This window comes from Coregonus clupeaformis, chromosome 10, assembly GCF_020615455.1.
Source record: "Coregonus clupeaformis isolate EN_2021a chromosome 10, ASM2061545v1, whole genome shotgun sequence".
Lineage (NCBI taxonomy): Eukaryota > Metazoa > Chordata > Actinopteri > Salmoniformes > Salmonidae > Coregonus > Coregonus clupeaformis.
The window spans coordinates 24,114,323-24,142,017 of record NC_059201.1 but is presented as its reverse complement, the minus strand read 5'-3'; the positions used below and the strand labels follow the sequence as shown (position 1 = coordinate 24,142,017).

At 44.0% G+C, this 27,695-nt stretch overlaps 1 protein-coding gene across 5 annotated transcripts in view; it reads right to left on the bottom strand.

Annotated features, from left to right (window-relative positions):
* Positions 1 to 27,695, bottom strand: part of LOC121575377 (eukaryotic translation initiation factor 4 gamma 3-like) — an 80,945-nt gene that overhangs the window by 48,881 nt on the left and 4,369 nt on the right. For all 5 annotated transcript variants that reach the window (XM_045222896.1, XM_045222898.1, XM_045222899.1 and 2 more), the window contains exons 2-7: positions 12,089 to 12,188; positions 10,193 to 10,360; positions 8,946 to 9,038; positions 8,501 to 8,551; positions 8,263 to 8,295; positions 298 to 318 (exon numbers count right to left, since the gene is read on the bottom strand). In XM_045222896.1, the coding sequence (XP_045078831.1) occupies positions 298 to 318; positions 8,263 to 8,295; positions 8,501 to 8,551; positions 8,946 to 9,038; positions 10,193 to 10,360; positions 12,089 to 12,188 (466 nt within the window). The remainder of the gene's footprint in view (positions 1 to 297; positions 319 to 8,262; positions 8,296 to 8,500; positions 8,552 to 8,945; positions 9,039 to 10,192; positions 10,361 to 12,088; positions 12,189 to 27,695) is intronic.

Sequence of the window (27,695 nt, the reverse complement as noted above, 5' to 3'; positions counted from 1 at the left end):
TGCATGCAGTTCATCCAAACTAAGCAAACATGAGGAAAGAAAAATTGATCAAAATGATAGAATTATTAAAAAAGGTTTTGTTTGTTAAAAAGAGAGAAGATGATGAGAGTGAGTGTGGTGGTCTTAGATTATTATGTTGGGGGGAGAGAGGGGTTTTCTACTTAGAAAAATGTAGTGAAGATGATGGCCACAGGAAGACTCTGAGGTTAAAGGTTAAATGTTAGGGGTTAGGACCGGTAGGTAGGTAGGAGTGTTCCTCATGCATCTGCAGAGAGTTATGATAAGAGTCATTATTACCTGGATGGGCCTGAATCCTCCCTTGAGTATTGAAGCAAGAAAGAGAGAAAAGCCAATGGGAGACTGCACTGATGAGTGTGGAGCCCAACACAGCGGGCAATCATTCACAACACACACACACACACACACACACACACACACACACACACACACACACACACACACGCCGTAACAATATGCAGCCGGTGGACCCTTTTGCCAACTGGGTGGTTATCAGTCCCAGTGTGGAGCCGACTATTCCCACAGCGATGACTTAGCAACACAGACAGGGTGTCGAGGGCTGCGAGCCAGGGCCTACACTCTTGAGTTATGTGACATCACAGAGTCTATCTAGCTGCTACCATTCACATAGGAATAAACTCAGCCAGGCTCACTAGTGTGACCACAGTATTATTCCCAACATCTCGGAGTAAAGACAGAGAGAGTGAGGGAGGCGGGAGTCCGAGTCTATCCTGATGGGAACGCTCCTTTTTATTCCCTTTCAGTTTGCTTTGCCCTGGCAACATGCATGGTAGCCCAACTAGGATTTTGCTCCACTTTGGCTGGCAGACATGAGCTTGTTGGTTGTATCAAGGAGTGCCAACAATGATAGCTCTGCTTACAGTGGGGAAAAAAAGTATTTAGTCAGCCACCAATTGTGCAAGTTCTCCCACGTAAAAAGATGAGAGGCCTGTAATTTTCATCATAGGTACACGTCAACTATGACAGACAAATTCAGAAAAAAAAATCCAGAAAATCACATTGTAGGAATTTTAATGAATTTATTTGCAAATTATGGTGAAAAATAAGTATTTGGTCACCTACAAACAAGCAAGATTTCTGGCTCTCACAGACCTGTAACTTCTTCTTTAAGAGGCTCCTCTGTCCTCCACTCGTTACCTGTATTAATGGCACCTGTTTGAACTTGTTATCAGTATAAAATACACCTGTCCACAACCTCAAACAGTCACACTCCAAACTCCACTATGGCCAAGACCAAAGAGCTGTCAAAGGACACCAGAAACAAAATTGTAGACCTGCACCAGGCTGGGAAGACTGAATCTGCAATAGGTAAGCAGCTTGGTTTGAAGAAATCAACTGGGAGCAATTATTAGGAAATAGAAGACATACAAGACCACTGATAATCTCCCTCGATCTGGGGCTCCACGCAAGATCTCACCCCGTGGGGTCAAAATGATCACAAGAACGGTGAGCAAAAATCCCAGAACCACACGGGGGACCTTGTGAATGACCTGCAGAGAGCTGGGACCAAAGTAACAAAGCCTACCATCAGTAACACATTACGCCGCCAGGGACTCAAATCCTGCAGTGCCAGACGTGTCCCCCTGCTTAAGCCAGTACATGTCCAGGCCCGTCTGAAGTTTGCTAGAGTGCATTTGGATGATCCAGAAGAGGATTGGGAGAATGTCATATGGTCAGATGAAACCAAAATAGAACTTTTTGGTAAAAACTCAACTCGTCGTGTTTGGAGGACAAAGAATGCTGAGATGCTGAGTTGCATCCAAAAGAACACCATACCTACTGTGAAGCATGGGGGTGGAAACATCATGCGTTGGGGCTGTTTTTCTGCAAAGGGACCAGGACAACTGATCCGTGTAAAGGAAAGAATGAATGGGGCCATGTATCGTGAGATTTTGAGTGAAAACCTCCTTCCATCAGCAAAGGCATTGAAGATGAAACATGGCTGGGTCTTTCAGCATGACAATGATCCCAAACACACCGCCCGGGCAACAAAGGAGTGGCTTCGTAAGAAGCATTTCAAGGTCCTGGAGTGGCCTAGCCAGTCTCCAGATCTCAACCCCATAGAAAATCTTTGGAGGGAGTTGAAAGTCTGTGTTGCCCAGCGACAGCCCCAAAACATCACTGCTCTAGAGGAGATCTGCATGGAGGAATGGGCCAAAATACCAGCAACAGTGTGTGAAAACCTTGTGAAGACTTACAGAAAACGTTTGACCTGTGTCATTGCCAACAAAGGGTATATAACAAAGTATTGAGAAACTTTTGTTATTGACCAAATACTTATTTTCCACCATAATTTGCAAATAAATTCATTAAAAATCCTACAGTGTGATTTTCTGGATTTTTTTTTCTCATTTTGTCTGTCATAGTTGATGTGTACAGGCCTCTCTCATCTTTTTAAGTGGGAGAACATGCACAATTGGTGGCTGACTAAATAATTTTTTCCCCCACTGTATTTCAAACAGACCACAATGACATGGCCTCAACCGCGCAAGTTAAATGTTAATGCAAGATGCAAAATGTTAATGATGCTAATATCGGACCTTTCAATGACTGAATTTGAACTCTTACTAGAAAAGCTGGATGAAAACTACTCACATTAAACACCAGCTCAAAAACAATACCGATACAATTTACTTGGATGTCTCTAAAGTGGAGATATAGGCTACAACTAATATTGTCCTACCATACAACAACTTTATCCTTATGTCTGACCTCTTGGTTCGCAGCCTTAAAAGAGCAAAAGACTGACGTTACTTTAGCAAAGATAAATCAAGAGTAACACGGAGAGGTCGGATGACGTAATCCAGCTGAATAAAGAGAGGTTTTCGGAAGATGAATGAATTTTCAGATCACTATGTAACACTTTTTGTGCGTGGGGATTGCAACATATTTCAGAGACAAGGCCCATTTTCTCTGGCCGTATAATAGCCCTTTAGTTCTGCTTCATCTGCTTTCCGACTCCACTTCCGTGGCGGCACAAGAGAGGCCAGTGCCAGCACAGAGCAGAGCCAGTATGTGACAGGGCATGTCCTGTGTATTCTGTGCCAGTAAACAGTTCAGATTCAGACACACTGAGCCTGACTGACATAGGAGGCTGCCTATTAATAGTCTGTCAAAATGACCAACACAGAATGATCCAGAAGGTGAGAATGTTGGACAACAAGTTATGGACGGGGTGGGGGGTGCCTGTCTGCCTATGGGACCCAGTGTCTTTAAATGGCATCTGCTTCTCAGAAGGAGACACCAGGAAGGTGCTACGGGCTCCGTTTCTGTGCCCAGGATCGTCTCAGCAATCACATAGTTATGCTCAATCACACACATACACACACACACAATTCACAAACAAAACATGCAATCATATTCATATGAAGCATCTATTCATCAGATAATCTAAAAACACATTGACTCAGTATAACCCTCATTAAAAGGAGAAGAATCGAGAACATAGTGCATGCCAATGTCAGAAAACAGGACAAGATGTTTCCAAAATGTTGGCGCACTACTAGCAGTACCACACTTGTTGACACTAAGTCTGACTAACAGTTTGACTAGCAAGTCCACAACATGAGAAGAAGTCATCACTATAGTATGGCAAACATCTAGCATCGTTGTGCGACTGGCAGTCAGGCAACAGGCTTCTTGGATATGCCTTTAACAACAATGTGGCAAAAATCTAGAGAGAATGGCTGTTGACAAACACAATCAGACTGCATGCCTGGGTGGAAAGCAGGCGGGAAGGGGAGCCATATATTCTCAGAGTTTCCCAACTCCCGTCCTCAAGTACCCCCAACACTAGGGGTGTAACGGTTCACCAAACCCACAGTTCGGTACGTATTGCGGTTTTGGGGTGACTGTTCGGTTTCGGTACAGCAGGAAAATGAAACGGCAAAAGTTACTGTAGTTAATTTGTGTTTATTTAAGAAAATACAACCTATTGTTATTCCTGATTCCATATACACTGCTCAAAAAAATAAAAGGGAACTCTTAAACAACACAATGTAACTCCAAGTCAATCACACTTCTGTGAAATCAAACTGTCCACTTAGGAAGCAACACTGATTGACAATACATTTCACATGCTGTTGTGCAAATGGAATAGACAACAGGTGGAAATTATAGGCAATTAGCAAGACACCCCCCAATAAAGGACTGGTTTTGCAGGTGGTGACCACAGACCACTTCTCAGTTCCTATAATAATTATAATTAGTCATTTAGCAGACGCTCTTATCCAGAGCGACTTACAGGAGCAATTAGGGTTAAGTGCCTTGCTCAAGGGCACATCGACAGATTTTTCACCTAGTCGTCTCGGGGATTAGAACCAGAGACCTTTCGGTTACTGGCACAAAGCTCTTAACCACTAAGCTACCTGCCGCCACTATGCTTCCTGGCTGATGTTTTGGTCACTTTTGAATGCTGGCGGTGCTTTCACTCTAGTGGTAGCATGAGACGGAGTCTACAACCCACACAAGTGGCTCAGGTATTGCAGCTCATCCAGGATGGCACATCAATGCGAGCTGTGGCAAGAAGGTTTGCTGTGTCTGTCAGCGTAGTGTCCAGAGCATGGAGGCTCTATCAGGAGACAGGCCAGTACATCAGGAGACGTGGAGGAGGCCGTAGGAGGGCAACAACCCAGCAGCAGGACTGCTACCTCCGCCTTTGTGCAAGGAGGAGCAGGAGGAGCACTGCCAGAGCCCTGCAAAATGACCTCCAGCAGGCCACAAATGTGCATGTGTCTGCTCAAACGGTCAGAAACAGACTCCATGAGGGTGGTATGAGGGCCCGACGTCCACAGGTGGGGGTTGTGCTTACAGCCCAACACCGTGCAGGACGTTTGGCATTTGCCAGAGAACACCAAGATTGGCAAATTCGCCACTGGCGCACTGTGCTCTTCACAGATGAAAGCAGGTTCACACTGAGCACGTGACAGACGTGACAGAGTCTGGAGACACCGTGGAGAACGTTCTGCTGCCTGCAACATCCTCCAGCATGACCGGTTTGGCGGTGGGTCAGTCATGGTGTGGGGTGGCATTTCTTTGGGGGGCCGCACAGCCCTCCATGTCCTCGCCAGAGGTAGCCTGACTGCCATTAGGTACCGAGATGAGATCCTCAGACCCCTTGTGAGACCATATGCTGGTGCGGTTGGCCCTGGGTTCCTCCTAATGCAAGACAATGCTAGACCTCATGTGGCTGGAGTGTGTCAGCAGTTCCTGCAAGAGGAAGGCATTGATGCTATGGACTGGCCCGCCCGTTCCCCAGACCTGAATCCAATTGAGCACATCTGGGACATCATGTCTCGCTCCATCCACCAACGCCACGTTGCAACAGACTGTCCAGGAGTTGGCGGATGCTTTAGTCCAGGTCTGGGAGGAGATCCCTCAGGAGACCATCCGCCACCTCATCAGGAGCATGCCCAGACGTTGTAGGGAGGTCATACAGGCATGTGGAGGCCACACACACTACTGAGCCTCATTTTGACTTGTTTTAAGGACATTACATCAAAGTTGGATCAGCCTGTAGTGTGGTTTTCCACTTTAATTTTGAGGGTGACTCCAAATCCAGACCTCCATGGGTTGATAAATTTGATTTCCATTGACAATTTTTGTGTGATTTTGTTGTCAGCACATTCAACTATATAAAGAAAAAAGTATTTAATAAGATTATTTCATTCATTCAGATCTAGGATGTGTTATTTTAGTGTTCCCTTTATTTTTTTGAGCAGTGTATGATCATGAGTCATAATGCCTGATGAGAGCACAAATCGGGAATACCAACACTTTGTTTTTTCTTAAATGAAAACACACAATTACTCATCAACAACACAAAAATAAAGTACAATATGCATGTGAAATCAATATGTAAACATGGCTCAGACATTGTATAGGCCTATCCTGTAATGTTCTTACAAAGAGAAAAATATGCACACTTGTGTGGCACACAAAGGGGGAGTGTCTGTAGCACGGTACTTCTCATTTCACAATCCGGCGTAATTCATTGACAACTTCAGCTTGCTTATATACAGTTGAAGTCGGAAGTTTACATACACTTAGGTTGGAGTCATTAAAACCAGTTTTTCAACCACTCCACAAATGTCTTTTTAACAAACTATAGTTTTGGCAAGTCGGTTAGGACATCTACTTTGTGCATGACACAAGTCATTTTTCCAACAATTGTTTACAGACAGATTATTTCACTTATAATTCACTGTATCACAATTCCAGTGGGTCAGAAGTTTACATGCACTAACTTGACTGTGCCTTTAAACAGCTTGGAAAATTCCAGAAAATGATGTCATGGCTTTAGACGCTTCTGATAGGCTAATTGACATAATTTGAGTCAATTGGAGGTGTACCTGTGGATGTATTTCAAGGCCTACCTTCAAACTCAGTGCCTCTTTGCTTGACATCATGGGAAAATCAAAAGAAATCAGCCAAGACCTCAGAAAATAAATTGTAGACCTCCACAAGTCTGGTTCATCCTTGGGAGCAATTTCCAAACGCCTGAAGGTACCACGTTCATCTGTGCAAACAATAGTACGCAAGTATAAACACCATGGGACCACACAGCCGTCATACCGCTCAGGAAGGAGACGCGTTCAGTCTCCTAGAGATGAACGTACTTTGGTGAGAAAAGTGCAAATCAATCCCAGAACAACAGCAAAGGACCTTGTGAAGATGCTGGAGGATACAGGTACAAAAGTATCTATATCCACAGTAAAACGAGTCCTATATTGACATAACCTGAAAGGCTGCTCAGCAAGGAAGAATCCACTGCTCCAAAACCGCCATAAAAAAGCCAGACTACGGTTTGCAACTCCACATGGGGACAAAGATCGTACTTTTTGGAGAAATGTCCTCTGGTCTGATAAAACAAAAATAGAACTGTTTGGCCATAATGACCATCGTTATGTTTGGAGGAAAAAGGGGGTGCTTGCAAGCCGAAGAACACCATCCCAACCGTGAAGCACGGGGTGGCAGCATCATGCTGTGGGTAGTGCTTTGCTGCAGGAGGGACTGGTGCACTTCACAAAATAGATGGCATCATGAGGAAGGACAATTATGTGGATATATTGAAGCAACATCTCAAGACATTAGTCAGGAAGTTAAAGCTTGGTCGCAAATGGGTCTTCCAAATGGACAATGACCCCAAGCATTCTTCCAAAGTTGTGGCAAAATGGCTTAAGGACAACAAAGTCAAGGTATTGGAGTGGCCATCACATTTCCCTGACCTCAATCCTATTGAAAATGTGTGGGCAGACCTGAAAACGCATGTGCGAGCAAAGAGGCCTACAAACCTGACTCAGTTACACCAGCTCTGTCAGGAGGAATGGGCCAAAATTCACCCAACTTATTGTGGGAAGCTTGTGGAAGGCTACGCGAAACATTTGACCCAAGTTAAACAATTTAAAGGCAATGCTACAAAATACTAATTGAGTGTATGTGAACTTCTGACCCACTGGGAATGTGATGAAAGAAATAAAAGCTAAAATAAATCATTCTCTCTACTATTATTCTGACATTTCACATTCTTAAAATAAAGTGGTGATCCTAACTGACCTAAAAACAGGGAATTTTTACTAGGATTAAATGTCAGGAATTGTGAAAAACTGAGTTTAAATGTATTTGGCTAAGGTGTATGTAAACTTCCGACTTCAACTGTAGAGCGGGTACTACCTGTTTGCTGAAATGGGTGCGAGAGGGCGAAGTTCGTTACGTGGCTCAAGTACTTTCACGAAGTGTTGAAACCCCCTATTCTTCTCAACCACCGAGAAGGGGCGCATTTCCGTGGCTATAAACATATCTATCGCTCTTGTAATTTCTTTGGCCTGGTCAGAATCAGCTGCGAAGGGATGCTTGAATGCAGAGGGGAGACAAAGTCTTGTTTTTGTTTTTATTTTTTATTGTGGATTTCTGTCTTGATCCCAGTAGGATTACTGGGGTCATGTCGGCGTAAATGCGTCAACACGTTTGAGGTGTTGGCAGCTGCATAGGCTATTCTCATTGAGCAGTGGCAACATACTCTGTCCATCGCCGTTGTAATCTACTGGGAAGCCAAAACGTACTTGAGGAATGGAGTTGGGAAACACTGACTTCCTATATAAACAGGGCCTATTTCCACTGAGAGCAGAAGCTCTTTGCCAACCAATAACAGTAGTGTGGTAAAGTGCACTAAGCAGTTCTTGCTAAGGGAAAAGAAGGGAGGACAGACAAAATGGGGTAAGTTACCTGATGGTGGGTTGGTCGAGGGCCCGTCGCAAACTGATGGGGAGAAGGTGAGAGGTCCGGCAGAAAGAGAGTGAGGCAGCGATGGCAAAGCAGAGAGAGGAGGACAGTAACAAAGAGAGACAGAGAGACAAGATGAACAATGAGGGGCACACTGAGGCACGGTAATACAAAACCACAGAGAGAGCAGTAGATCTGCCACGTTGTCATGTTTACTGCCATTAGAGGAGATGATGCAGACCTGGTGGTTCCATATGACAGGGGGGCTGGGGCTGGGGCTGGGCATGGATGACTACATTGAAAGTGCAGATAGAACAGTACAATCCTTTAAGTATATCATCTTAAAGTCATTGGCACACTGAATAAATGCATTATGACTGGGTGACATTGTAAAATCAGGTAACACAAAATGATCACACCATTTACGGGAATGATTATCAACAACTTTTAGATAACTCAAGACTGGAAAGCATCACAGACACAGCAGATGCCAGAGGGTGTGTAGAGGACTTCCTGGAAGACACGTCATCAGACTCATTACTGAACCCAGAACATGTCAATCACTACCTCAGATGACACCGTACCCCTCCAGGCCAATCAAAATGAAACATGATCTGTCTGGGTTTCCCAAAGCACACCAGTCATAATACATACGAATGACGCAGAGAGAGAGAACGGGCACTTACCGGGCGACTCTGCGGCTGTGTGTTCATTTGCTGGGTCTGAGGAGAGTACACTAGAGGTGCTGAGCCAGTATTCTGTCCAGTGGTGTATGGAGACTGTCATAGGGGTGGGACAGAGGGATGGATGGATGTAGGAAAGAGAGGAAAGGACAGAGAGAAGGGGTCGTATTTAGGACAGAGAAAAAGGGAAGAGAGATGGAAAATGGTAGTTAAGAACAAGCTGATGAGAGATGGGATGACTCATCAGTTTGGACATTTCACCTGAGTTCACAATTATTTAGACCAACCAAACTGTTGTTCTCCTCAGCAATGGAGAATAATGGACAGTGTGTGTGTTAGCATGGTAAATCTACTGTAGTAGTCTAGTTAAACACTGAAAAAGACCAATGTCTCAGCCTATCTGGTACATTCTGCAGGGGTTAGGCCTGAGAGCTAAATATGGGGATATCTTGTGCTTGACTACATCTCCAAGGAGCTTTTATAATACCAGCCCCTGTATCGCATCACTTCATGTGTGCAGTGTAGGGAATTTAAGCAGCTCTTCTTGTCCTCATGAGAGGCTGGTGGTGTGGCTATATAGCTGGGATAATTAAAGTTGTGCCACCGGCTGCAGACACTATTATTAGGCCAGAGAGAGCAGCTCCTTCAGGCCGAGGCAGTGTGTGGGCTGGGGGGACCATGGTGAACACACAGGGTCATGGGAACCCTTTCAACACACACACACACACAGCTTCCGCAAAGGCTGACACATTATGGAATTGCAACCAAGTGTTTTTGATTATGTGTATGTGTGTGCATGTGCGTGTGCGTGTGCACTTCAAGGCAGTAGGAGAAACTAGCAAATCACAGCAAAAGCAATGTAATTGACTTGCTGTCTCAGTGACAAATTGATGACCCCTTTAGCAGGCTCTTATGGAGAGCAGAGAGGAAAAAAGAGAGCGCCGCAGCAGTCTGGAAGCTGCTGATGTCCTGTGGAATTCTGATCATTAAGACAAATGTGCTTCTCTTGGACTATTGACAAACAGCACAGGACATACAGAGTTACAAAAACACAACCGTCGACCAATCAACAGGCACTCTGTGTATTTAACTCATTAACAAACTCACACACTCGAAGCACGCTGCAACAGGCATTTTGATAAAGATGTTAGCGAGAGCGAGAGAAATACAGACAAACACACAGGCAGACGGACGGACAGACTAATGGTCAGATGCAGAGAGGATGACGGCGGAGACTCTGCTACACTCACCCCTCCGCCTGCCTCCCAGCCCTTAGGGTAGCGATATGGGGAAGCTGTGGGTAATGATACCTGAGAGAGCGCCTGCGAGTGGGCATGCCCTGGCGGCGTGCCCGCCAAGTTAGGGTGTCCCTTTGTGTAGTCGTGAGTTGTGTAGGGAGGACCAGGGTGCCTCGGTACCTACAGCACACAGAGAGAGATAGAGAGGACATCAGATGATTACAAAATGAAAGAGTCACTGAAGACATAGGAAGATAGAGGGTATATGCTTGTATGTGTGTTGAGTTACATGATATCCGGTATTTGTTAGTGTGTTGAAGCTGTATACATTTTGGCAAAGAATCACCCAGAGAATGTTCACAGTCACACATGCACAGGATTCCACAGGTCATTAGACTTGCTCCTGCTGAGGAATATAAATAAGGTGCTAAGGCAGGGATTAACCCCTGTCTGTTTCTGTGCAGAGGAGCCTATGCTGGACATGAAGTGTGTTGTGCCCTGCTGTGCAGACTCAGGCTCTGCCCTGGCTGTGAAGTGCTGCCCGGTCTTTCCCTTTGCAGTGTTTTACAGGCAGTGTGCTTCATGCTGTACTATCCCCCTGCCTTGCCACTGTGCTCTACTGTGAGCTGTAACCCACTGCAGGTGTTGCTGCGGCAGCAGGCCTGGCACAGCAGATAATGCAGGCAGCAGGCAGGCAGGTGCTGCCTACACCGCTGCTGCTTCTGCACAGGAGTCTCTGTGAGGTAGCGGTAACACTCCTCTGTTTGTCCTACGACAAAATTATACTGTTTTTCTCTTAACGCTGGTTTACTCTGCCTAGCATCTCTCTCTGTGTGGCCCATTTCCCCTGGTTGACCCAGGATAAAGCAGCTAATCTGACTTCTGTTGCCAGGGGAGGAGTCTCTGCCGGTGACTGATTCCACTGACACGCAGTGTGACAGTCTGGGTGGGGGAGGGGCAGGAGCCACACATGCAGGGGAAGAGAGTCCAGAAAGCAGCCCTCTCCTCAGCAGCAGAGCAGACCAAAGCCTTTCAAACCGCTAACCAATCCCACACAGTCATTTGCAACTGACACTTCTCAATGCTGTGTATGTCCTTATCAACTAGCTAGCATGACGTGATAGGACCTCAATTACATCAGACAACGTATGACAAAACTACCTTGTCGCACAAATCTGTATTCAACTTAAATACAAGTGAGATAGCAAAGTTGATAACCTCAGTGCATTATTACAGATTTGGTTTTCGACTCCTGTTGTGTATAAACCTTTATGCTTTACTTCCACTGGACCACAATCAATAGGAAGAGATGCCGGTGTCTGGTTTCCAAGCAGAGGTTCTGAAAATGATGTTCTATTTTTCATACGTTCTCAAATAATCCACAGCATCATCTCCAATGTATGGGTGGCTCCTGTCTCCTGTCTCCTCCCCCTCACAGACCCTTACCTCCAGTTCAGCACAGCATCATCTAGCAGAGCAGCAGCTCAGACACACACACACACACACTGCAGTGGAGAGGGGGTCAGCTCATGCATCAGAGTAAGTGGACTGGGGGCACAGCAGGGGTAGGTGGGGTGTGATGCTGACGGTTATTATGAATCACTATGTTGCAGTGGGCCCCTGAGGTGAAAGCCACATCTTTCCAGCAGCAGGCCGAGGTCAGGTTGAGAAGTGATCTCCCTTCTGTTTCTGTCATACATTACACATACGCAACATTACATACACACACCAGGCCTTTGTTTTCTAGATTTTATGAATGTGAGAACTAAACAGACTGTGCATCAGACCTGAGATGTGGTTGAGGTTTGCTTGTGAGGTTCACAACCAGAGTGTGTGTGGTATGAGCGTATGGGTATGTGGTGCAGTAGGAATGTGTGAGTGTGTGTGGTGCAGGGTATATGTACTCACGCTGTAGACGGCAGCGACACCGGGCTGTGTGGGGAAGATGCGGTCATCCAGGGATGGCTGAACCCGAGAGAACCTGGGACGCGTCATATTAAGGAAAATTCTGAAAAAGTGTCAACTTAAGGCCAAAACGGGTAAAAGGTGGGGACATCAACAACCTCAACAACAGCAGGAGCAACACACATTCACATGCTTTGGGATATTGATGCATTGTTCTAAACAGTCTACGGCTAATAAATCTGGCAAAAACATTCAAGTCTTTAAATTGAAACTTTCATACATCGCAAGTTTATCACATCTTTGTCCTCAAGTTCTCTAGTTCCTTTAGCAGGTTTTTAGCCAATGTTTCCCCATCCCGGACACCGCTGGCCCCCCTCCCTAAATGCCCCATCTCCAAGAGTACACTGTGTACCTTTACCAGGGAGCGTGTGTCAAAGGGAAATCCCGACATGGACTTCCAAAACTCCTACTCTAGGAATGATCGTGTTCCAGATGGCCGATTCCTATTTTACTCAAGAAACGAGTTTCATTCAAGGTACCAAATTCAAAGTTCATTTTAGAATCTATTACTAACTTAATAGGTCAATCATGACTGCTGAAAATAAATTCCTGAAATGTACTGTGTCACATCTAGGCCTAGTCTACTTAAAGAACCCCTTATCCAGGGACAGTCTGGTCTTTCTATTTCCTGATAGGGTTGTTAACATGTGATCATGAGTCATGACTGATGTTTATCAGGTTGTGTTCAATATCGCAAATGTCATAGTATTTACTGTATATTCTTATTGTGTATATATTTCCAACATCACAATTTTTTACTGCTTTTTATTACTAATTTGTTAATATTTTGATAGTGTACTGCACTGTTGAGGAGACCTTGCAAGTAAGCATTTCACTGTACCTTTTACACCCTGTATCCATGTGACAAATAAACTTTGATTTCATCAGTGACTGCAATGATGGAGTGATGAGGAGGATGAAAAGAGGGGGAATGCCAGACAGATAGAGGAGCTCAGTAACCTGCTCAGGCGGTTTGTTGGGACTTACAGCGGCACACACACTGGTCACATGATTTCAGGGAAATAGAACGCCTGGTTTTCTTCTTTCCCCTCTTGACACTTTTTAGTCATTCCCCAAATCCCGCCCTCCTCCCACCAATCCCTCTCTCCCTCACTCTTTCCTTGCCTGCAGGGGCCCTAGTCTCCCCTGGCTTCCCGCCAAAAACCACCACTCCTCCCAATATGTTTTATAACGGTGGAACTGGAGACAGCAGCTACGCAGCATAAAGAGGGCCTGCTATAGGTTTCCACACTTAACGTGCGTAGATCTACGGGTGTTCGTGCGCTGGGTGGAGTCAGATTTTCTTTAGAGTAATGTGCACCTTTTGGTAACATGATACCTCGCAGGTCCAGACTCCAAAATAGCAACATTCACAAGGGTGCGACAGAGGTTATTTTCATCTTCTCATTTGTTGTGAAAGCAAAATCAGAGTCTCTCTTGTCTTGTTAAAGTCTAAGTCATGTTGCCAGATGCGTCAATGGACTGGCACTTGTTAATGAATCATATTGGTGTTAACAAAATAGCTACTTTATTGAGGAAAAATGTACTTACTATGACTGATATGTGGTTGTCCCACCTAGCTATCTTAAGATGAATGCACTAACTAAGTCACTCTGGATAAGAGCGTCTGCTAAATGACTCAAATGTAAATGTATTCCCTTGCTAGCAAGTTGGCTAAACACTGCAAGCTATCTAGCCCTTTAGCTTCCCACATCGCCATGTGAAATAATCAGATTCAGAATTAAATAATATGCCCTGGCTAATATTTTTATACTTGTAACCTACATTATCGCAATTTGATATGCTGCTTCAATGTATTCTAAAAGTAGAATGTCATCCTGTTTTGGTCGCAGAGAAAAAGTACATATTTCGCAGCTGTTTTTACCAATAGCCTGGAATAAATAGTTATTACTTCTAAAACAAAATTCATTTTGGGGGGGGATTCTAATAAGGCTACAATGTTGTTTGGTTTATTGTTTGAACAGTCGCTGAGATTATATTTACTTATCAATGCAAAATAGGTTACTTTGATGCATAGCCTATAGATCAGATTAAGGAACCAAGCGAGCTTCATTGCCTACACAACCATGCCCCCATGACTATGCAAGGAATGATATGGCACGTTACAATTTTCATGTGGCACGGAGTACATAGAATGTCACAGCGCACTACAAGGAGCCGCCCCTTTTGTGACGAAAAACGACACTGCGCTACGCTCCGTAGGGTCAGTCTCCGTAGGGTATAAATATCCCTTATGTGGAAGAGGAAATAGAGCATCAAAAAGGCACTTGGAGGTGCTAAATAAAGCCAAACAGAGTCTGAGTGGAGATCCCTACTGTGAGTGTGACTTCACTAACCTTTAACATGGTCAGGGGGACAGCTATAGCCACAGTCTAGGGATAAAACAGACAGGAGTGAATCCTGGTACGGTGCGGTCTTGTGTGGTGTGTCTGTGTGAGAGGGGCTGGAGATAAGGGGGTAGTGACAATAAGGGAATGTGATTCGCAGGCAGCAAGGACGTTTCCTCCAGGGGTCAGAGGTTAGCAGGCCACGCGACAGCAGAGGGGAAAATGATCAAGTGAGACGAGACAGCTGACACCGCCAGGGATTTGGCAGGAGGGACCGCATGTCTCTTACTGGAATTACAATTTGATCTGATTGCTGCAATTGCGATGTAGTGATGAATTGCCTAACCAAATCCCTTTGCATGTGCAAAGCAAGATTTTGTTAACACAATATGATTCATAAACAAGTGTGAATCCATTGATACATTTGGCAAAATGTGGCTTAGACTTTGATCTGAAGGGCGACTGGAGGGGAAAGAACTGGCTGTCAACAAAGGCCAGTGTCCTAGCTACCATATTTTGTTATACAAGCCCAATTCCACTGGGCCTTATAATGACACGCATACCCACATATTACCCTCAGAGGCAATGGCACTAGGGATGTGATGGTCATGAAATTTTAGATGACGGTTACTGGTCAGCCAAATGACTGCAGACACCGAAGACTTGCTTGCTTGTTTCAGCAATGAGAAACAAACGTTTTATCACGTTGTAAAGAGTTCATCCAAGTTACTGCAGAAACTGACTCTACTGCACAAATGACCGGCCGTCCCTTCATCAGTCAGCTGTTCGTTCCACACACACAAAAAAAACTAATATTATAAAAAAATGTTTACCGTTTTGAGGGTTATTGTATTTTCATGACTGTCTTCATCCATAACCGTCAGTTACACGGTTAACGGTAATTGTGCCAGCCCTAACTGGCACTACCCATTCAACCCTGCAAGCACCAGCTACAGCCATGAGAGTTGCTGACCACACTAATTAGTCATTAGTTTGAGCTTCAATTAGTTTCTGCAGCGAGAGCGGAGGAAAATATGTCATCTATTAGAGTTACAAAAGGCCAAGGGATCAGACAAAATAAATTAATGTCTGTACAATTATGCACAGCCAGGTAATCAGCTCATCGCTACCTGTGGCCAATAGGGACTGGAAACAAGTGAGCTTTAGCAACTGTAGGGAACCTAGGCTTCAGCTTCATTAGAAAACATGTCATGTTTTGATGCAGCAGACAGAACACAGTGAAACTTGGGAAGGGAAACCCTGGTCTGCCCCGGACAGCAACCTTTTTACATGCATGTAAAACACTCTGATCGGTGAAGGGCACCTATCACAGCTCAGTAGACACTGGCACTGTACCATGATGTTAACAAAAACCAACCCTCTAAGCCACTCTGCTCCTTTGCCTCCTGCCAGGTCAGCCCAGACCTGTAACCTAACCCCAAAGCCGATCTCAAGTACAGGTTCAGGTATCCAGGCTCTGACACAGATCACCAGGTTCTGCAACAGTCTAGTAGTTCATTACCAATCCAATGTCTAGTTCATTACCAATCATTTTGGGGCCACTGCTACAGGCACTATCCTGCATCCTATCCCGACCCCTATTTTGCCTTTGAACGTACAGTAGCCAAGACCCTCCACCGACTTTTCCCAATTAGAGCCAGCAAAGGAGGAAAAGCAACTGGAAAAGCCGCTGTGTCCCTGTATCATCATGTAAAGCCACTTATGTGCGGCGTGTGTATGTGGGAGTGCGAGAGAGAGAGAGAACGAGAGGTGCTGATAGAATAAGAGAAAGGAAAGGGAGAGGGAGTAGTTCAGTGTTAGAAAGTCAAATAGGATTTTCTGCTGACTTGACTGTTCTGCAGACAAATTAGATCAACTAAAAAGTGTTTCTGTGAGAACAAAATGTTGGCCTAAATGAACAAAATCTCAAATGACCTTCTGAATCACCAGACTCACAGAATGCCCAGAGAAAGGAGTCACTTTCAAGAGTGAAGAAATCATTACACTTTATAATGACAAGAAACAGACATTTTTGTTATAGCATTGATATGCAAATTGTATCTACTACAGAGTATTCTCCTCTACCCATCTAATAGCACAGTGACTAACCCTGAGGCTCCCTCCCAGTCTGTAGTTGTAGCAGCCTGGAGCTATAGCCTACCTGAGGCAGAGTGCACTGGGTTCAGAGTGGAGGCACAGGAAGTGACTGGAGACAGCCAAGATGGTGCAGACACAAAACCACCCCTTCACTGTGCTCCGTTCCGTTGGCCCACCAGACCAGGTTCTCACAGCACTGAATAAACATAAGGTTCAAGACGCTGCCTGCTGTGGCCTGGGACTGCCTCTCACTACAGTTACTACTGACAATACATGGGAAGTTAGCTTATTCAGACGCCTTTAGCAGATCTTGGAGCAAGGTTCTTGAGAAAATGTAAGGTTGACTTTACTATAATTTTAATGAGAAGTCTCCTGTGTTAAAAAGAGCCATCAAAGTGTGGCTTGGGCTTTTAATCAGTGTGAGGTAGGCTTGGGCGGGGTATTTAGAAGAAAAAAAACATTTTCAATACTGTCAATTTGTTTTTGTTTGTTTGGGGCGCCCTAAAGCTCATGCTATGCCACTGCTTATAACTTTTAAGTTAACTATCTTAGATGTGCCAAATAAATTATCTCCACCTCAGGGCTCCAGCTATGCATTTGGTTTGCTAACTTGATAGCTAAGTGGCTAGCTTGAAAGATCAAGCTTCTTGGTTACAGCAGATCCCTGCTTCCCTAATTAGTCATTTTTTCCCCCATTTGGAAAGAAATAGCATCCCTTGTGTGTACTGCTGGTAATACCATATACCCTGGTATGGTACAAGAACGGTATGAAAATCTGGATACTGCCCAACCCGAGTTTGAGGACATTATCCTTCCATAACGAAGCAGGTTAGGAGACTGAGGTTAAGGTTAGGAAAAGGGTTAGAAAAAATACTCTCCTAACCTGCTACGAAAATCACTTTGTATCTAAGTGCCGTGAAAAGTGTGTCCCGTTGTTTTCAGGCTGCTATTCCAGTAGCTTTTGGTTAACAGCAACAGTGAAAGAGAAGTCTGATGTTTGCAATCATTGTACAAATTTGGTTTAAAAATAACATTTCTGGTGAGTGTTTTGCATTGATTTGTGTCCGGTCCAATGATGTATATAAAACCTGGATAGCTGATGCTACGTCTTGGCCAATAAGAGCCTTTGAAGCCACCAGGCCACCATTATCGTACTCTAGGGTGTTCACCCACAGCATGCTTATTTCATTCAATGTTTGTGAAAATAGAGAATTGCATCAGAAAAACAATAGTCCAAACCCTATGTCTCTACCATATATAGTTCAAAAGTTAGACAATTTACTCAGAGAATTTAGCATGATTAGAATGTAATTATGGCCATGGTCAAAAAGTAACCGCTGCCCAATAGAACTCTGTCACTGCTCCGTGGGCAGAACGCCAATTTCGAACGTCAACTGACAAGCTAGCTAGTGGCTGCAGGTTCGTGTGTGATAACATGGGCTTTTTCTAAATGAAATCTGCGGAATACAAAACAGATTTTGAGCACACACAGCATTCAGAAAGTATTCAGACCCCTTGAATTTTGTTGCGTTACAGCCCTATTCTAAAATTGATTAATTAAATGTTTTCCCCTCATCAATCTACACACAATACCCCATAATGACAAAGCGAAAACAGTTGACATTTTTGCAAATTTATAAAACATATTTACATAAGTATTCAGACCCTTTGCTATGAGATTCGAAATTGAGCTCAGGTGTATCCTGTTTACATTGATCATCCTTGAGATGTTTCTACAACTTGATTAGAGTTCACCTGTGGTAAATTTAATTGATTGGACACAATTTTGAAAAGGCACACACCTGTCTATATAAGGCCCCACAGTTGACAGTCCATGTCAGAGCAAAAACCAAGCCATGAGGTCGAAGGAATTGTCCGTAGAGCTCCGAGACAGGATTGTGTCGAGGCACAGATCTGGGGAAGAGTACCAAAACATTTCTTCAGCATTGACTGTCCCCAAGAACGCAGTTGCCTCCATCATTCTTAAATGGAAGAAGTGTGGAACCACCAAGACTCTTCCTAGAGCTGGCCACCCGGCCAAACTAAGCAATCGATTGTCACTCTGACAGAGCTCCAGAGTTCCTCTGTGGAGATGGGAGAACCTTCGGGAAGGACAACCATCTCTGCAGTACTCCACCAATCAAGCCTTTACGGCAGAGTGGCCAGACGGAAGCCACTCCTCAGTTAAAGGCATGACAGCCCGCATGGAGTTTGCCAAAAGGCACCTAAAGGACTCTCAGACCATGAAAAACAAGATTATCTGGTCTGATGAAACCAAGATTGAACTCTTTGGCCTGAATGCCAAGCATCACGTCTGGAGGAAACCTGGCACCATCCCTACGGTGAAGCACAGTAGCAGCATCATGCTGTGGGGATGTTTTTCAGCGGCAGGGACTGGGAGACTAGTCAGGATCGAGGGAAAGATGAACGATTCCAGGAATTCTGTACAGTTCCTTGCGACATGGGGCCATGCATTATCATGCTGAAACATGAGGTGATTGCGGAGGATGAATGGCACTACAATGGGCCTCAGGATCTCGTCACGGTAACGCTGTGTATTGAAATTGCCATCGATAAAATGCAATTGTGTTCGTTGTCCGTATCTTATGCCTGCCCATACTATAACCCACCTGCCACCATGGGGCACTCTGTTCACAATGTTGACATCAGCAAACCGCTCGCCCACACGACACCATACACGTGGTCTGCGGTTGTGAGGCCGGTTGGACGTACTGCCAAATTTTCTAAAACAACGTTGGAGTCGGCTTATGGTAAAGAAATTAACATTCAATTCTCTGGCAACAGCTATGGTGGACATTCCTGCAGTCAGTGGCATTGTGTTGTGTGACAAAACTGCACCTTTTAGAGTGGCCTTTGATGAGGGGAAAAAAACAATTTAAACCATTTTAGATTAAGGCTGTAAAGCAACAAAATGTAGAAAATGTCAAGGGGTCTGAATACTTTCCGAATGCACTAAATATTTTGCCTTGCACATTCACCCTCTGAATTGCACACATACACAATCCATGTCTAAATTGTTTCAAGGCTTAAAAATCCTTCTAACCTGTCTCCTCCCCTTCATCTACACTGATATAAGTGGATTTAACAAGTGACATCAATAAGGGATCACAGCTTTCACCTGGATTCACCTGGTCAGTCTCATGGAAAATTCCTAATGTGTACACATCACATAAAGTTGTCTAGATAGAGCATACCTATTATCATACATACAAAACCACGCTCACATTACATAAGTCTAGATTTGTGTACAGCTCTTTTGATGGTGGACATGCTAGCTAGCTGTCGTGTGGATAAGTCCAGCTTGTTCCAGAGCAATCGTCCAAAGAACTGCAGACTGCCTTGGAAGGCCATGTTTTTCACTGATGGATGTGCCAGCAGGTGCAGGTCCCATTGGTCATAAGCTTTGGCTGCTGCTCTGGTGCGCCCCCGGAGGATGGGTGAAGACTCCCACCTGAACTGGTCTGACATGTACTCAGGCAGTTTGTGCTGTGTCGCCTTGAAAACAGTCACTAGGGTGTTGTAATGGATCCTGTCCGTCTGTGGTTCGATTCCAGGTTTTTGCAGAAAAACCTCTGTCTTTGTGTTCCCTCCGTGAATGCCCAGTCATGATACGAGCAGCCCTGTTGATGATACGCTGTAGCTGGTTAAGACCTGTCTTATTCCACTGATGTAGGGTGGGAAGCCATACTGTGGTACAGTAGTCCAGGTCAGTTATCATGGTGTGGTAGATTGTCAGGAGGATGTCCTTGGAGACGAAGTCCCTTTACCTTTTTAGAGCGCCAAGCCCAGAAAGCAGTTTCCCTGTGACCAGGCTAGCGTGTTCAGTCCAGTGTAGGTCCAACTTCCTCCCCAGGTACTTTATGGCGTTTACTTGTTCATACGTTTTTTTGTCCGTCTGTTATTGTGATAGTTCTGCCTGTGTCTCAGCTTTTGTGGGATGCCAAACAGCATTGCCGTGGTCTTATGAGGGTGTAGGGAGAGCTTGTTGTCAGCGAACCAAGTTGGGTCCCTCTTGATGTCATTTGATATGGTCTCCTCACACTCCCTGGTGTATTTGCTGAGTAGTATAGGACTCTCTCATCTGCATATATATGTATGCAGCATTTCTCCAGCACTGATGGAAAGTCATTTATGTAAATGCTGAACAGCAGGGGTCCAAGCACATTCCCTTGTGGGACTCCATTCACCACAGGTACCTGGGCTGATTGCGCGCTCTGCAGTTTGTTGTACTGACTCCTTCCCTGTAAGTATGATGTGAACCACTTGATTGCAGTGCTGTCAAAGCCTAGTTTCGCAAGCTTCCTCAGGAGCGTGTGGTGGTAAACAGTGTCAAAAGCTTTCTCCAGATCCAAAAAGAGTGCTGCTGTGACCTGGCTGTTACAAGCCGACTTGATGTCCTCCACAACCCTTTGCACTGCTGTAGATGTGCTGTGTATCTTCCTAAAGCCTTGTTGATAGGCTGTAAATAGGCTGCTGAGTGAGAAATAGTTGGCAACCTGTGTCTGCACCAGCCTTTCCAACACTTTGGAGACAGCACATAGAACTGATACTGGACGGTAGTTGGCCACATCCGATCTATCCCCTGAATTGGTGTTATATAAACCATTTTCTATTGACAAGGATTTCCCCAGTTGAGATTGACAGGTTGAGGATATGAGTCAGTGGACCCACTATCACTGTGGCAGAGTCCTTTAGAAGCCTGTAACATTGTTGATATTATTAAGTATGGATGAAGAGGTGATTCATATGTACAATTTAACTGTTTATGGATTTTCTAATAGTCCTTTCACAACTGAAGAAATATTGTGCACTGACAATGAATGTAGTTAACGTTAGCAGCCAGCCTAGTACACAAAGTATACAAAAAGGCCACCAGTGAACCCAGTGTTTTTTAGAGAGTCTGAGCGAACCAGTTCCTACGTTATATTGTACTAAGAGTCATTTATTGATCTTGACTATTGCAATTTCTTTCTACTGGCTTCATGGGGGAGTAACTTTACATCAAATTGATCTTAAATTGGTCAGCAATATTGAAAACCTATTATTATGGGATCATGCATTAACTTCTCCAGTTTTACATTATACTCATCAATATTGTGTTTGCTTTGTAGGGAAGAGAGGGGAGCTACATGTTTTCATTTCAACAGCTACAGGTTTTCAAAGATTATTATTTATTTTTTCTTCATTACAGACACTGTAATACACACTTTTTAAAAAAACAATACATAGTGTTGTAGGAACGGAACAGAAGCCAATCATTTCTAAATAAAAATATATCTTTTTTTTTAAATATAGAGTTCTTAAGTTGCTGTTCCCACTACAACAAATAAATGCTTAAAAAGGGAGTGTAGCACCTATTTCTCAATGCCAGAAACACATAACATCAACTTAGAGCACCCCAAGAAAGATATGCTTGTCCATATATGTATACATTCTTACATTCCATTCCTTACTTAGATTTGTGTGTATTGGGTACATGTTGTGAAATTGTTAGATATTACTGCACTGTCGGAGCTAGAAGCGCAAGCATTTCGCTACACCCGCAATAACATTTGCTAAAGACGTGTATGTGACAAATAAAATGTGATTTTGTTGTGTTACGGCCTGAATTCAAAATGGATTAAATATAAATGTTTTGGTCACCCATCTACACAAACTACCCCATAGTGTGAAAGTGAAAACATGTTTAGTAATATTAGCACACTTTTTGACAATGAAATACACAAATATCTCATTTACATAAGTATTGACACCCGAGTCTATACATTTTAGAATCACCTTTGGCAGCGATTACAACTGTGAGTCATTCTGGGTAAGTATAAGAGCTTTGCACACCTGGATTATACAATATTTGCCCATTATTCTTTTAAAATGTCTTCAAGCTGTCAAGTTGGTTGTTGATCATTGTTAGACAGACATTTTCAAGTCTAGCCATACATTACATTTAAATTAAAACCAATTATGCCACTCAGGAAAAGTCAATTTCGTCTTGGTAAGCAACTTGTATATATTTGGCCTTGTGTTTTAGGTTATTGTCCTGCTGAAAGGTGAATTTGTCTCCCAGTGTCTGTTGGAAAGCAGACTGGACCATGTTTTCCTCTAGGATTTTGCCTGTGCGTAGCTCTATTCCGTTTATTTTTATCCTTAAACTCCCTAGTGCTTGCCAATGACAAGCATACACATAACATGATGCAGCTACCACCATGCTTGAAAGCATTAAGAGAGTGGTACACAAGTGATATGTTGTATTGGATTTTCCCAAACATAATACTTTTTATTCAAAACATAAAGTATATTTTTTGAAGTTTTACTTTAGTGCCAGGATGCATGTTTAGGAATATTTGTATTATGTACAGCAGGGTTCTTCAATCCTGGTCCTGGAGGGCCGAAACACTTCTGTTTTTTATTTCTACCTGGTAGTTAATTGCACTCACCTGGTTTTCCCAGGTCTGAATTAGCCCCTGATTAGAAGGAGAGGATGAAAAACAGAGGTGTTTCGGCCCTCCAGGACCAGGATTGAAGAACCCTGATGTACAGGCTTCCTTCTTTTCATTGTCATTTAGGTTAGTATTGTGAAGTAACTACAATGTTGTTGATCCATCCACAATTTTCTCCCATCACAGCCATTTAATTCTGTAACTGTTTTGAAGTTACCAATGGCCTCTTGGTGAAATCCCTGAGCGGTTTCAAATCAAATCAAAATCAAATCTTATTGGTCACATACACATATTTAGCAGATGGTATTGCGGGTGTAGCGAAATGCTCGTGTTCTAGCTCCAACATTGCAGTAATAGCTAACAATTCACAACAATACACACAAATCTAAAGTAAAAGAATGGAGTTAAGAAATATATAAATACTAGGACGAGCAATGTCGGAGTGCCATTGACTAAAATACAGTAGAATAGAATACAGTATATACGTATGAAATGAGTAAAGCAGTATGTAAACATTATTAAAGTGACCAGTGATTCCATGTCTATGTATATAGGGCAGCAGCCTCTAAGGTACAGCGTTGAGTAACCGGGTGGTAGTCGGCTAGTGATGGCTATTTAACAGTCTGATGGCCTTGAGATAGAAGCTGTTTTTCAGTCTCGCGGTCCCAGCTTTGATGCACCTGTACTGACCTCGCCTTCTGGATGGTAGCGGGGTGAACAGGCCGTGGCTCGGGTGGTTGATGTCCTTGATGATCTTTTTGGCCTTCCTGTGACATCGGGTGCTGTAGTTGTGCTGGAGGGCAGGTAGTTTGCCCCCGGTGATGCGTTGGGCAGACCGCACCACCCTCTGGAGAGCCCTGCGGTTGCGGGCAGTGAAGTTGCCGTACCAGGCGGTGATACAGCCCGACAGGATGCTCTCAATTGTGCATCTGTAAAAGTTTGTGAGGGTCTTAGGGGCCAAGCCAAAAGCTGTTGCGCCTTCTTCACCACACTGTCTGCGTGGGTGGACCATTTCAGATCGTCAGTGATGTGTACGCCGAGGAACTTCTCCACTGCGGTCCCGTCGATGTGGATAGGGGCATGCTCTCTCTGCTGTTTCCTGAAGTCCATGATCAGCTCCTTCGTTTTGTTGACGTTATTTTCCTGGCACCACTCCACCAGGGCCCTAACCTCCTCCCCATAGGCTGTCTCATCATTGTTGGTAATCAGGCCTACAACTGTTGTGTCGTCTGCAAACTTGATGATTGAGTTGGAGGCATGCGTGGCCACGTAGTCATGGGTGAACAGGGAGTACAGGAGGGGGCTGAGCACACACCCTTGTGGGGCCCCTGTGTTGAGGATCAGCGAAGTGGAGGTGTTTTTTCCTACCTTAACCACCTGAGGGCGGCCCATCAGGAAGTCCAGGACCCAGTTGCACAGGGCGGGGTTCAGACCCAGGGCCCCGAGCTTAATGATGAGCTTGGAGGGTACTACGGTGTTGAAGGCTGAGCTATAGTCAATGAACAGCATTCTTACATACAGTCGTATGAAAAAGTCTGGGCACCCCTCTGAGGCTGCATAATAATTTACTCTGTCGTCACAGAAAATGATCACAGAGGCATGCCATTCATTTTCTAATAAAAGCTGAGTACTGGAGTATTGTCCAGACAAAGATTTTTAGTGTAGCAATATTAAGTTGTATGAAATTAAATCAGATGTGAAAAATAGGCTATGCAAAAATTTGGCCACCCTTGTCATTCTGTTGATTTGAATACCTGTAACTACTTAGCACTGATTAATTGGAACACACAATTGGTTTGGTGAGCTCATTAAGCCTTGAACTTCATTGACAAGTGCATCCAATCATGAGAAAAGGTATTTAAGGTGGCCAATTGCTAGTTGTTGTTCTCTTTGACTCTCCTCTGAAGAGTGGCAACATGGGGGCCTCAAAACAACTCTCAAATGACCTGAAAACAAAGATTGTTCAACATTATGGTTTAGGGTAAGGCTACAAATATTGGAGGCAAAGGCGAAGGATGGTGAGAACGGTCAAAAACAGCCCACCTCCAAAGACCTACAACATCATCTTGCTGCAGATGGTGTCACTGTGCATCGTTCAACAATTCAGCGCACTTTGCACAAGGAGAAGCTGCACGGGAGAGTGATGCGGAAGAAGCCTTTTCTGCACACACGGCACCAACAGAGTCGCTTGAGGTTTGTAAACGCACATTTGGACAAGCCAGCTTCATTTTGGAATAAGGTGCTGTGGACTGATGAAACAAAGATTGAGTTATTTGGTCATAACAGGGGGCGTTATGCATGGCGGCAAAAGAACACAGCGTTCCAAGAAAAACACTTGCTACCCACAGCCCAAACTTTTTCATACGACTGTATATTGGCTGTTAGATGTAAACCAAGCTTACTTTTACTTTGCTGCTTTTGGGTAAAGTTTGTCGACTTGAATATGAAGTAAAACATTTTTTTAAAGTGTTTTTTAAAATAAATTATTAAAACTGTTATGACTGTTATAGGTAGCCTATCGGTTAAGAGTGTCGGGCAGTAACCGAAAGGTCACTCGTTCAAATCCCAGCGCCGGCAAGGTGGAGAAATCTGTCGTTCTGCCCTTGAGCAAGGGAAACACTGAGATGAGAACTATGTAGATGTCTCTATATACATAGATAAACATCAATGTCAACTGCTCCCTGGGCGCCGATGACGTCAATTAAGGCAGCCCCCAGCACCTCTGTGATTGAGGGGTTGGGTTAAATGCGGAAGACACATTTCGGTTGAATGCATTCAGTTGTGCAGCTGACTAGGTATCCCCTTTCCCTTTAAATGTTCATGACAGTCTTCAGCCATAATAAGTCAGTTACACAATTATACAATAACTGTGTGTGGCCAGAGATGGTGCTCCTGGTTGCCAGAGAGACACCCTGTGCTGCTGCACGGTTATTTGAATATCCGAATGGACGTTAGTATTTGAATACTTGACTTTTTTTATAGGCCTTTTTTAAAACCGAAAAGCCTTTTTCTAAATTAATTTAAAATAGCCATGTGACATTGTTACATACAAGGATATACCAGGACATTTCAAATGATTAATTTAATAAAACAAACTTTTCAATGTAGTTTGCACATTGCGGCCAATAAAAAGACCAGTAGCATTCACATGTGTAGCTTGTTGTTTATGTTGGCCAATCAAAGCGGCAAAGATGGCTCAAGTAAGTGGAGTGAGAGTTCACTAATGCAATGCAAGATGGAATCAAATTACGGATTTAAAAGGAGTAGGCGACAACGAGCAACCAACAGGTAGGCTTTTGTTTTATCTGAATTGGGTTGTGGAGAAAGTGCCAGCCTAGCTAGCTAGCTTCCCTAGGCTACTCCAGTCAAGAGAGGCACTGTTTCTAAATACAATTGAGTATGTTTATCTGCACAATGATAATTAGATATTAAACAGATTACGGCAGAGTATGGCAATAGTCATGTCAACACCTTACTCTGCTTATCTTAATCAACGTAAGGTTGCATATACCGATTAAAACCCTTGGTGCTCTAAGCAATCTTTCAAATTATTAAGACACGTAAACTGCTTAAAGTCGGCATTCCAGCGGTGTATTTGATCTGTGCATGTGCCAGTACAGTCAGCGCAAGCCTCAGTCAGCTCTTTTGCGCGAGCAAACTTTATATGTCCAAATTCACAATCAAGTAGGCTTTGCAGAAATTACATGGTCGCTGTGGTAGAACGTTTATTTTGATTGCCGATTTTCTGTATTTAAGTCTCATCAGGTAGCCTGATTTCAGATGTGTCCATGTAAACAGGATTATTAGGGAAATCGTTCTTCTTGCAAAGCATGTAAACGTTTTAAACAAACTATTATATTCATCTGACTATCCACAATAATCGTATTGTGTGCATGTAAACGTACTCATTGTGGCTGCTGCAAGTTAGCTAGCTAGTCTTGGCTGTAGCTGAGTTGCCTTGGCATCTCCCTTAGTCTGCTCACTCCCATCTCTCTCTCAGCCTGTTCCACTGCAGCAATGGAGCGCCAGCCTCTCCCTCACGCAGCAGTGCTCAGTTTAAAAATGTACGTTAAAAATAAAAACATGTATTTAGAATATCCGGATATCCAACAAATATTCATGATACTATTCAAATAGTGAAATTATGTCAAACCCCCATCCCTACTGCACACCCCAGACAATGGCAGTGCTGCTTAGCATGCAGCACGAGAGGCCAAGGCTGCTCTTCCCACCGTCTCCCAACAAAGGCCCAGGTCAGCCTACAGCAGCCCGGGCTGAGCCGGGAAGTAAAGGCCTCCCTTCTCACTCGCTCACTCTTTACAAGGGCTGGGAATTGCCAGGGACCTCACGATACGATATTATCAAGGTACTTAGGTGCCGATACAATATGTATTGCAATTGTTACGATTCTGTATGTATTGCTATTCGATATTGCGATTTGATTTTCCAAACATATTGCTCACTATATGTCTGCTGCAGAGAGACGAGAGAGCATGAGAAAATGAGTTTTGATCAGTTATGGGACTAAAAGTGCTCAAAACATGTCTCACTATTTAAAAAGATGGAGAACAAGCTATAGGATTAAAAATTACGGCGGTTTGGAGCAGAAACAGCAGACTAGTTTTAGTTCTCCTTTTTTTTCTTCTC